At 39.9% G+C, this 11,635-nt stretch overlaps 1 protein-coding gene across 8 annotated transcripts in view; it reads right to left on the bottom strand.

Moving 5' to 3' along the window:
• dlg3 (discs, large homolog 3) overlaps positions 1–11,635 on the bottom strand; it is a gene marked incomplete at its 5' end in the record, with an annotated part of 71,596 nt that overhangs the window by 2,916 nt on the left and 57,045 nt on the right. For 6 of the 8 annotated variants that reach the window (XM_079480417.1, XM_079480415.1, XM_079480418.1 and 3 more), the window contains 11 exons: positions 111–202; positions 305–414; positions 550–722; positions 862–963; positions 1,314–1,364; positions 1,641–1,682; positions 3,130–3,229; positions 4,207–4,282; positions 4,374–4,550; positions 6,808–6,922; positions 11,340–11,442. In XM_079480417.1, coding sequence (XP_079336543.1) covers positions 111–202; positions 305–414; positions 550–722; positions 862–963; positions 1,314–1,364; positions 1,641–1,682; positions 3,130–3,229; positions 4,207–4,282; positions 4,374–4,550; positions 6,808–6,922; positions 11,340–11,442 — 1,141 coding nt within the window. Of the gene's footprint in view, positions 1–110; positions 203–304; positions 415–549; positions 723–861; positions 964–1,313; positions 1,365–1,640; positions 1,683–2,660; positions 2,707–3,129; positions 3,230–4,206; positions 4,283–4,373; positions 4,551–6,807; positions 6,923–10,384; positions 10,890–11,339; positions 11,443–11,635 lie in introns of those variants that run through there. The other 2 variants (XM_079480419.1, XM_079480421.1) reach the window with 2 other exon arrangements.

The raw sequence follows: 11,635 nt of genomic DNA, 5'->3' as shown, positions 1-11,635 counted from the left end.
AACAACAGCAATATAACTTTAGGGAAATAAATGCTTCCGTCATCTAATGGTTTCACTTTTCTGTTCATTTATACAATAGCAAGTCAGGAAGTGGTATTAAAACAGGTTACCTGTGAAATACTCGCCAAACTCTTGTTCAAGCTTCACCGCCTTATCAAAGACTTTATTGGCTTGCTCATATGTCTGTCTCTTATTCATTTCCCTGTTAAACACATTACACAATCTGGACATTACACATATCTGGATGTAGGTACCCATTCTTAAAAAGTGCTCATATTTTCAAATCTATAAACTGTGAACTTACATAAGGGCCTCCGCAGATTTGGGCTTGATGAAGATGGCGATGGGATAGAGCTGTGCTTGCTGCAGTCGCTTTATGGCATTTCCAGACACATCCAGAATACAATGCTTCCCCTAAACAAGAGGATTAGACAAACCTTATCATCCAACCGCACACAATAGCCGGCACATGGAAAACATTCACGGATTAAACACCAGTTAAGATTCTTTGCCGTATCTACACATCAGAGACTATGAGCCATCACTGACCCTTTCAGCCACCGCCCGAACAGACAAGATGCTGGTCCCATACAAATTTTCATTAAACTGGCCGGCCTCAATAAATTTATTGTCCTGAATGTCCTTCTCCATTTGCTCCCTCGAAGCCACAAAATGATAGTCCTGCCCGTCCATCTCATTCTCTCGCCGAGGACGAGTCGTGTCTGAGGAACAATGTGCATTTACTCCTTACAATTAGTGCCAAAACATATAAATGCAAAGTGCTCAGTAATGGAAAAGCAGTCTCCGTTAGCATGCAGACAGTGTGGTCAGTGGTATGTTTTTGGACGTCGTAACACTCACGTGGGACGCAGGATCCAAACTTGTGTGGAAACTCTGAGATCAAGTCATCGTTTACTCTGTCCTTCATTGGACCCAAGATAATCACAGGTCTCGTGTAATGAACTGAAATAAAAGCCAAATCAACGACGGTCAAAGTGAGTGCTCTGTTTGGACGACATGTCATTGCTCTTTCATTCTTTCTCTTCTTAAATAGGAGTTTGACGTATTATGTCGAAAGTTATTATGACTGCGTATCAAAGACTATTCTGTATTTTGCAACTGATAAGACAGTTTGAACTGCATTACAGAAACTTTCCATGTAAAGTTTATCAAGAGAGAGGTCATTTATGTAAAGAAGTCTCAAAGCCTGTTACATTCTGAACATCAAAGAGATGGTGGAAAATGTATATTGACTAATATTCTCTGTAAACATTTGGACAAATATATAATTCAACAAAACTATGAATACTTACTCTCCTGTCGGATTACTGGCTCATATGACAGAATTGTGTCTTCTTGACCCTCTGCGTGATGAGAAACGACAGAATTATCCATATGAGACATGATCGATCCATTTATCAACATTCAATACAATCCAGCCCATCTGGTTTCACTTGTATCTATCAATCTCTTTTTGCACTTGAATGAATCAAGATAACATCTTGTAAGTGACCGAGTTGAATTTCCAGCAGACTACAATAGACCACATTTAATGCAGACAGTTAAGCAATGACCGCGATATGTATGTCTGCTTAAAGTGATTATAAAGCATAAGCTAATGGATGTTAAGAGCCACTTACTGGAGCTGCTCTCGCTGTCACTGGTGTTAGACGTCAAACACTCTGTGGATAAAGGATGGAGGAGGATTATAAATAACACAATGCAAACTTTTGCAAATGTAAGACCCAGCACCGCTTAAACTGAAATACACCCTTCCGCACCATTACAACAAGTTCAGACAAAGATTGAGGGATGAGAGAGGGGGGGAAACAAGACGTTTTGGGCCCTTAAATAGCTGCCGTTTCCTTTGCGGGGAAATGGTGGGATGAGGCAGCAATAGGAAATTAAGGATTTCCTTTTCCTAAAACCCTTGTGATCTTCAATTCTCTGCTGAGTGTTTCCAATGACCTTGTGTTCGGTTTATCAGACTGTGATACTGTTCCACATGCCAGCGTAAACAATCCAGTGTTTGGTTCATTACAGGAATCAAATAGCAAACACCCCTTAGAGACAATAACAACATGATAGTGCTGGTATATTTAAAGATTAAACATGCAGTTAATCTTGCACAACAGGAGTCAGCTTTAAAGACACCAAAAGGGGTCCAGAAGAGATCTGTTGTGTAATTACACTTACTTTAGTGTATTTATAAACACGTCTGCATTCTGTATTTTAGTCTGTTATAACAACACTTTGGCTATATGCAAATCAATCATTTGCAATAATAATATGTTTAAAGCCATTTTAAGGAATGCTTCTTATCTTATTACAACTTATAATATTTAAATTAAAATCAACAAAATTTCCAACATAACACCATAAAAATATGCATTCAAAACAAACAACCAAGATCAGTGACCGCACAGTGATGCCCAATATAGCAAGTGAGACTTTAGTCATGCGTCCAGAAACTCTCACACTAGTCTAGTACCTGCAGATCTCTCAGTTATTATGAAGTGCTTCTATTTATAAATATGTGGTCAATCCATTTGTAGGATAGAGAGGAGATTCGGTGACAAATAGAGATGAATAGGTGTATGCGGTGTGTGTGGCTCAGAGCTCAAGAAACAGCTGCTTGACAAGAGGAACCACACACTTACTCAAACTCTTTGATCCGTAAAAGTCATCGCTTAACCCTGGGAAGTCCTGAGTGTCCCGACAGGTGAAAGCAAGAACGAAGAGAGCAGAAAGGAAGAAGAAAGAGAGGTTAGTGAGAGGCTGGGAGAGGTGTAGCGCTCTTCAGGGATGGAGCTGTACTAACACCACCTTGCTGTGCTCTAAGAAATATATGAAAATGTTTTGTATTGAGGGTTTTATGCGATAAAAATAACCCTAAAAAGTGTCTCGGGATGTATTCGTTCAAGCACAGCATTTGTGTGTTAGTGCAGCCTCACACCTACGAGACGTGCACAAATGAGACTCTTCCCAAAACAAGACCAAAGGCTAGAGAGGTCCTGATTGGCTCAGAGAAATTACTGGCCAATCAGAAGCCATCTCTGTGGTGAGTGACAGTGACAGGATGAAGCATGAAGGACAGCGTGAGAGCCCTCGACACAAGCTCATACTCACGTTCAGTCTCCACCAGCTCCTGCACTATATTCTCCTTGCTCTTGTAAAACGGGAACTTGCGAGAAAGGTTGAAGCTTTTTTTGCGCTTCACTTTGACAGGCTGTGCGGAGATGATCCAAAATGGGGGGATGGTGTTGAGGAATGAAACAAACAAACAAAAAACAGAATGGGTTTCAATGTAATTCATGACACGCATGCAAAAATAAAACCATAAAAACCAAGATGATGCATGCTTGAACACAAGTGATCGGGGAATGTGAATGTCAACATCAACTCAAGCTACATAAAAAAACACACTTTGCTCAGTTTGACTGTGAATATAAAAGGAACTCAATCACGTTAAATATCTTCTTAAAAGTAGCAGAAAGTGATGGATACTAATGGCAAACCGAACAAGTCCAAATGAAGTGTATAATTTTTGCAATTCTCGCATTTTAATCTATTTTAAGTAATTGATTCATACATTTCTTGAAAATTGTGAACACAACATCACTGAATCAAAAAATGGTGGGATTTTTCATTTGACATATGGCGAGTATTCAAGAAACCTACGATGACACTAGTGGTTTCAAAATTACACACTTCACCTTTATAGGGTTAGCTCATCCAAACATATTCTGTCATCATTATTTACCCGCCCTTTCTTCCATGAAACAGAAGGAAACCCTGCCATATGCCGAAATCTCATTTGGATTTAAACAACATTTTAAGAGCCTGATAGCATCTGTATCTTGCCTCCTTTTGTATCAATGTGTAAATGATGACAGAATTGTCATGGATAAACTATTTATTTTGAGGCACAATAAAGGGGAAGGATCTAAAGCCAGTGATTCTCAAACTTGGTCCTGCAGGTCATGAGGTGTCTCGGGGTCTTTAAGGATCAGGAAGCACTGATCTAACGCCACAGCCTATTATGAGGCACACATCGTGTGTGTATTTGCTTTTATGTGTGTGCGTTTGTGTGAGAAATTAGATGCTCTGTAATAGGAGCCTCCAGGACACTGTGAGAAGTCACCGATTCCCACACTCGGGGGAAGTGGGGCAGCTCCCACGAGTCCCCAAACAGGTGTCACTTACCCTGTTGGACTCAATCATGCCCGTCCGTGCGTGGAATTTGACTGTTTTTAACCGTGCACGTTCTTTCTTCTCCACCCTGTGGATCAAAAGATAAAAACGTTCAAACACACACTGTTACCCAGTGCAAAATGGTAGGATTGCATTCTGGCTTGGCGTGTGGGGAGTACCTTTTCTTGCTTGGTATGACCCCGATCTGCTCACTCTCCCCGTGGGGTGTAACCAGCCGTGCCTGCCACCACTCGTCATCTGAGGCGTTGATGACATGCAGGATGTCTCCATAGGAAAAACTCAAACCCTGGCTGGGCAGACAACTGTCCCTGGTCCTGTCATAGTCAAAGAGAGCCCTGGGAACGCCAAACAAAACAATCAACAGACTACAAAACAGTGTTTGCATTGTAAGAAATCACCTGTATTTGACAACAGGGTGGGTGTGGGGATATACATACAGAAGCACACAAAGAACACAATCGCTGTACGTGTGCACAGTAATGGAACAACCAAAATCGTATCATTAAATGAGTCCTTAAAAATCACAGCAATTGCATTCTATAGTACATGCACTGTAATTAAATTAAATACTTCTGTAATTATAATAATAGTTTAAAATACACTACAAAGACACTCACTCTTTCATGACAATGTTATAATGCAAATAGTAATGCATATTTATTTGAATAATTAACAGGCGTGCGTATTTTACAGATGAAAGTTACTTCGTAAAGATTACTTTCTTTTACTTGGAATGATTTTTTGTTGGACTAAAAAGCAAGATCACTCACAGACAATTTAATCCTTCACATTAAATAATAACAAAGGCACCTAGTAATAGATTATAATTGTATTACGGTTTCACTGCACAACATTTTTTATTCAATATTAATGCACAAAGTTGCAACGTTACCAATTTATAAACAACCTTGTACACTGCAACTCAATCTCTACCATCTTTATCCAGACAAAAACCTGTGACTAACCACATATAACTGGTAAACGCTCATGATCCTACTATGTTAAACTCATATTTACTTTTGCCTAGCAGCAAAACAGGCCGAACTACTAGAAATATCACATCACATATTTGCTATAAACAAAGCAGACATTTCATTATGCTTTCCCTCCTCGTATTGTTTCTGGATCATGTCTACATTCCTGCTTCCTCCAGAGTCAGCCTGTGGTTAAGCACCTTGCTCAGGGGCAGAAAAGGTATAAGATCCCAATCATTTTTCTTGAGAGGGAAACCAGATGGCGACGTGTACAGAAACACAGGCAGGCATTGTGTCCACAGCAGAATGGCTTTACCTGTCAGACAGGTCCAAAGGAAGGCAGAAAAACCAGCAGAGCAGGTCTTCCTGTTTTCCAAATACCTCGGTCTCAGAAAACAACTATTACTAGTCCACTGAGACACAAAATTGACGGCAGTGCTAATTCTAGTGAAAGAGAACAACTAAAGGCCTGTTTTGAGATTGACCTGTGTAAAATGGGAGTATGTCGTACTTACATACTTGTCCTATTTGACACACCTTTATCACATCCGTGCCATGAAACTGCCTGGTGATCTAAAACAAACGTGGTCAGCTGACTCAAAAAAGACCAGCCACCCAGCTCCTATTAAACCAAGCCTCCCTAATCGGACATCATGAACCTCTAAAATCCATACAGTAAACCCTAGCTATGGTATAGTGAACGATATTTCAAGTTGTGTCAACATACTAAAGTCTGCAGATTCAGACATGATCATCCGGAGTAAAAGTTTGTGTGATTAAATATAAATCTGTGTACTGTGCATATTCATTTTATATTTATAAACACATACAAATACATGTATATATTTAGGTCAAAGACGTTAAGATGTCCCTATCAAAAGAAATTTACACAAGTTAAAGTTATTATGTCGATAGAAAACACATTAAATGAAAGTAAAAGTTTTTCTAAATAAAATGTCAAATTTTGGTTGAAATAATGTTACATTGTCATTCACACAATATTTATGTACAAATATCCTTATTCTGACTTGTACATTTTAAAATATATAAAAGAATAAGGCATATTACATTTTATTGTACTTTAAATGAGTAAATCAATTCTTATTGACAAATGGGCAAAACCAAGGATAGTGGCACATTTTCCAAAATGTAAAATTACAATTAATTAGCAATTTTTTGTAAATATGCCTGACAAGATTGTTACACTTAATGACATTTTAGTGGGCATCTTCTGTAAATCAGGGAAGGATTTATATTTTTTTATTTTTGCACAGAAAAACTAAAATGCAATTACATTTAACAGAAAACAATTTAAAGCAGTATTACACTTATTGTTTTTATGCTTTGACCCATTTAAAAAAATGTAAACAAATAAATGTTTATATATATATATATATATATATATATATACTTTAATTTATATATAAATTAAATTAAATATAAATATTCATATTTGCATGTATGTGTACGTGTTTACAAATGCATAGGTACACCGACATACATCACGTAAAAACAAATTTTTGTTCTGGATTAATCGTTTAACAGACCTACTTCACATAATAGCCGCTTTTAATGTAAGACATTGAATAGCGAATGCATGCGAGTGCGTTGAAGATACCTGACATAAAGCGAGCGTTTCTCACTGGTGCGGAGGGAGCCCGAGCCAGAACTCATGCTGCTGTTCATCATCTGCTCCCTCAAGTCGTGGATCTTGGACTCAAAGCGACTGTATTCTGAAAAGAGAAGAGGCACAGGGTCTGTCAGCGTCACCTATATTTACAGTGATTATTCCAGGCTCTCGTCCATGTTTTATACGAACGGAGGTGCTCATTGAGCGGGGCACGGCAGGAACGCTCAGCAGCTTATTGAGGACTGATTAATGACCTGAAGAACAGATGGATATTAATCATGTATCTACATGAGCTTTGCATTAATATCTCCTGCCAGATCATTCATTATGCATATTAACTAAGTAGAACACGCGCTATTCAGTATAACGGAATGAAAACCTCCGCCAATTGTTAAACCATAATCATTTTTTATTTTGAACAAGGCGTTGGGTTCAGGAGTGGCACTGAAGCGTAATGGCTGGTCGCAGGCAGACATTGAACGCAAACACCTCTGCTGTGCTGCGCAACTCTCAAGCTTAGCAACTGATTTGTACAAGTACACAAACAGCACAATGCACAGGTAAACACCACAGGCAATGAAAGAGTACACTTACAAATAAGTACCCAAAGAACCACGGTTTGACTGTGTTTTTGGACAAAGTACCATGATATTCTTGCGAATATAAAGGAAGTACTATCATGATAGTTACATCCGATACTATGGTACGTAGTACTTTTTTATAAGCATACTGTTTTATTGCTGGACTGTTTTATTTTGGATATACCTTGCAAGTAAACTATAAAATTGTTTTAGTTTTTTTAAACTTGCTTGTAACCTTGTGTCCTAAGATCAAAAGGTGACCTCCTAAAACATACTTTCCAGATCCTTCCTTAGATATTAGAGTTGCTGCCGCTTTCATATTTTCATAATTAGTGGAATTCCCGCCTAAGTCTAAAGCTCAACGTGAAGCTGAATCTTGGCCTTCGATATCAGCAGAAACCACACCTGCAAGGAGCTCTACCGTACACACCCTGCCTGTCACAAACAAGTTAACAACATGTAGGAATGGCAGGGCAATGTAAAGTCATCGGATACCACCTGGTTACTAGGAGAACAGCACAGCGAATAGGAAAAAGGAAGCAGAAATATAAATGTGTTCATCATAGAAAAAAAAGAGAACCCACATGTAACAGTACATGAGAGCAATAAATAAGTTACTATGCTAATCCACCTTACTAACTACAAGCCGGTAAAAGCAGTAACCAATCACTGTTAAGACTGGGGATGCTCAAAACTCCGTTATCTTTAAACCAAACTCATTTGATGCTTCAATTGACTAATCTGGCATCTGATGCAACCCATCCCAGACCAGCTCTGTATCACACTTTCCTCCCTTGCATTCATTGTGCGCAGGCTTTTCTCTTTGGGGCACAGGGATTGGCTGCGACCCGCCTCTTTGTCAGTCCAGAGTTATATAATAATGCAGTTGTGCGCCTGCTTACAACATGAGCGCAAAAAGTATGTACTAGGTTAGGTAACCCCCTAGGTTATGATTAGTACCCTCTGCTCATGTGTGTGGATGGCATGCAAGTTAGCATTGAGATGCGTGACTACTTTCAATCTGCCCAATTGTCTTTTGATGTAATGAGGGGCGTGTAGCATCTAGCCTTTCCATGTGAAAGAGGCTTGATCCAGGGGCAAAAAAACTATTATAGTCAAGATTAGCGCATTTGGTTGATATGATAGTACTGGGCCTAAACTGAGATCAAGCTATGGTCCATAAAAAGAGCTAGAAATGCCCATAATCAGAAAATGTTAAGAAACATCACCAGTTTGATGATCAATAGTCATTATATGAATAAATACATTCATAAATATTAATTTAATCTCCAGAATAGGTATCGGCTCTTAAGAACCGTATCGGTGGAGAAATGTGTTATTGGTACATTTCTATAAAGAGACCCAATATAGACCCAGTAAGAAGAAAAGTCAGATGCTTTCTGTAACAGGAAAGTAGAAACAGGACATGATGGTTTGTTAGACCAACCAAAGCTTTTTTTATGTGATTGGCACATAACTAATGGCTAAACTGCCTCAATGCTACCATGTTGTATATGGCTGAAGACATTACGGTTGCTGTGGTTTCTAGGGTGTACTTGGTTTTATCATCTGACATGCACATCTCTTAACTACGATAAGCAACTGCAAACCTCTTCCTAAAAGTGACACAATCGCTCAAACCGTGCACGACCAGTTACACCGAGCTCAATTTATTCTATTAAAGCCGTATTTAGGGTTTGTTCAAATCCTCAAGCCAAAGTATAAGCGAGAACCACCAATTATTCACTCCTAACTTTCCACGGGGAATGCATCGTGTCCTGTATTGCCTGTGTAAACGACAAAGACAAATAATAAAATAAAGAAGCTCATCTGGTGTTTGCACTTGGTCAAATTAGACCGGAGCTGTTCATCCGTGACCGTGAATGCTTGTCTCTGCTGGACACAAATACTTTACCAGCTCAAGTTCAAACAAGTTAATGTATGACATGAAGCGCTCAAACGTTATCAGACGCCGGTCTACAAATAGACTCTGTCTTTTTGTTATAAACAACACACTTTTAGAAGCCATAGTGCTGGTTCCGCACCTATTTCAGTGAGCTATTCTGGCACGGATGAATGTGTCACTTCTATTTCAATGTAGAGCCCTTGGGAGGAGAGAGGAGGATATGGGGGAGAGCGTGCTGAAACAGATAACTTACACTACAACATTCCTGTCATTGCTTACATAGACACTAGAGAATGCACTGTACATTGTGCATTTAGCATACTAAATATTATAAAGAAACTAAAACCAAGTCCGGTCCTGAGTGATGATCAAATGCGTTATAGAAGTGGGGTGTTCGCTATCTGTGAACATGGGATTCAAGAGAAATCGTTTTAAAATGTCACGCAACTTAACTATTGAAGTTTCATCACCAATTATTAATCGTCAGGTTAATGATTGCAACCACGACTTCCTGAAAGTGCCCTTCCCTGCACCTGTCCAGAGCTCTGCGGGAATACTCGTGTTTTAAACAAACATGATGGCGACGCGCCAGGCCTCAAAGGGCAAATATCCCGGATCCCACTGTCAAGTTCAGTTCAAAGGTCAATCACGCAAAACTCAATGAAAAGCTGCTAATGTCCAACGATAAGCGTTCAACTGCGCGCTGGTGCTTCTGGCGAATATAAACACATTTACAGGATATCCTCGAGCTTTGAGTTGACTCGGGTCGCGCGGCAACCAAAACACCTGAAGTTACGACAAACCTACAGCAGAAACAACGCTCGTAAAATGATAACTTTACACGTTTAGATATGATTTTCACTTAACGTTTTAATCGTTTACCGCAAAACACGCTGCACTATGCTAAGCTTGTCGAGTCAACAGAACTCCATTGTGAACAAACGACGGCGTTTTCGCTTTCAGCTATTAAAATGCAATCTCGTCGTCAATAAAACGTAAACTAAAATCCCATTCCTAGACGTATTACTTCACTTTAAGCAACTTTGAGAATACTGTATGAACGTTAGCGAGCTCTTACCCGGCGGCGGCGGCTAAAGCGCTGCGTTCAGCTTAACCACTCGTCGTCCAACTCTCCCGACAAAACATCTTACGTAAGAAAACACGAGTTAACCGAATTGGGAATGTGGAAATGTCATTTCCTTAGTATGGAATTTGAAGTAAAGGTTAATAAATATGAAAGTTTAAGGGAAATGGTTCGGTCTGTCCTGCTTCGCTCCTCCCATTCCAGCAGCGGGATTTCAATCCGTCCCGCGCACGCGACCGGCTCACGCGATTTACTCCATTTCTTTTCCCAAACCTTCCCAGCAATCTTGCAAAAAAACCATCGGGTCCCAAATTAAGCTTAATACGCGCGGTAAAGTCCCGCGGTCCTCAATTCGCGTATTTCTCTTCCTCCCTTTTCCCTCTCACGTTGACCCCTCCCACTTCTGGCACGGTCTCATTCCAGTCTTTTTTCATTCATGCAAGTTAAACTACAATGGCAGCCGGGCTTTTCTCTGTGCATCATTACTGAAAACATCACCTGACCGCAGTACGTCAGAATGTGCCCGCCTATATTCCACACGAGCGAAACGTCGGTCGTAATGTCCTACTTTGCAAAATGGGATTGTTTCTCATATAACTAGGCGAGGCTAAATAGTTCACCTTTCTTAAAGGGATATGCAGTACATCCCTGTGTTGGAGATATACATGGCTCTGATAAAGCAGACAAGACACAACAAGCATGCATTGGGTGTGTGTAGGGAGCAGTTTGGGGTCTTGGTTGCTATAATCTCACTTAATGTTTCTTAGAACGTGATGCAATCCTACAACAATAATTTCAGTAAATCTTCAGTAAAAAGTTAGTTGATCTGCCTATTTACATAAAGCTAACCATCTGTATTCCCGCTTTTATTCTCATTCATTGTCCTCTAGAGAGCACAATTTTATTTGCACGGTGAACATCGTGAGATGCACGTTAAGAGACACTTTACCTTCTGGTCTGTACTGGGCAATGATGGTCACTGTCTGTCCAGCCCTCTTCAGCGCAGCCGCAGCCTGTTCATGGGTAGCATTGCGCAGATTTACTCCATTCACCTGGGACGATACCATGGCAACAGATTAAACAACAACCCCCACAGGCCACACGCTCACACAATCACATGATGTTTCATCAGCTGCAAGCCTTCATACAAATGCGTAACTAGAAATCTGAAAAACTCCAGTTTATACACATAACAACATTTATTTGCTTGATGTCACTGCATTGTCTCATCAGCCTTCAACTTGA

This window comes from Barbatula barbatula (assembly GCF_947034865.1).
Source record: "Barbatula barbatula genome assembly, chromosome: 18".
NCBI lineage: Eukaryota > Metazoa > Chordata > Actinopteri > Cypriniformes > Nemacheilidae > Barbatula > Barbatula barbatula.
Note: the sequence above shows the minus strand (reverse complement) of the source record. Positions and strands in the feature narration are given on the sequence as shown.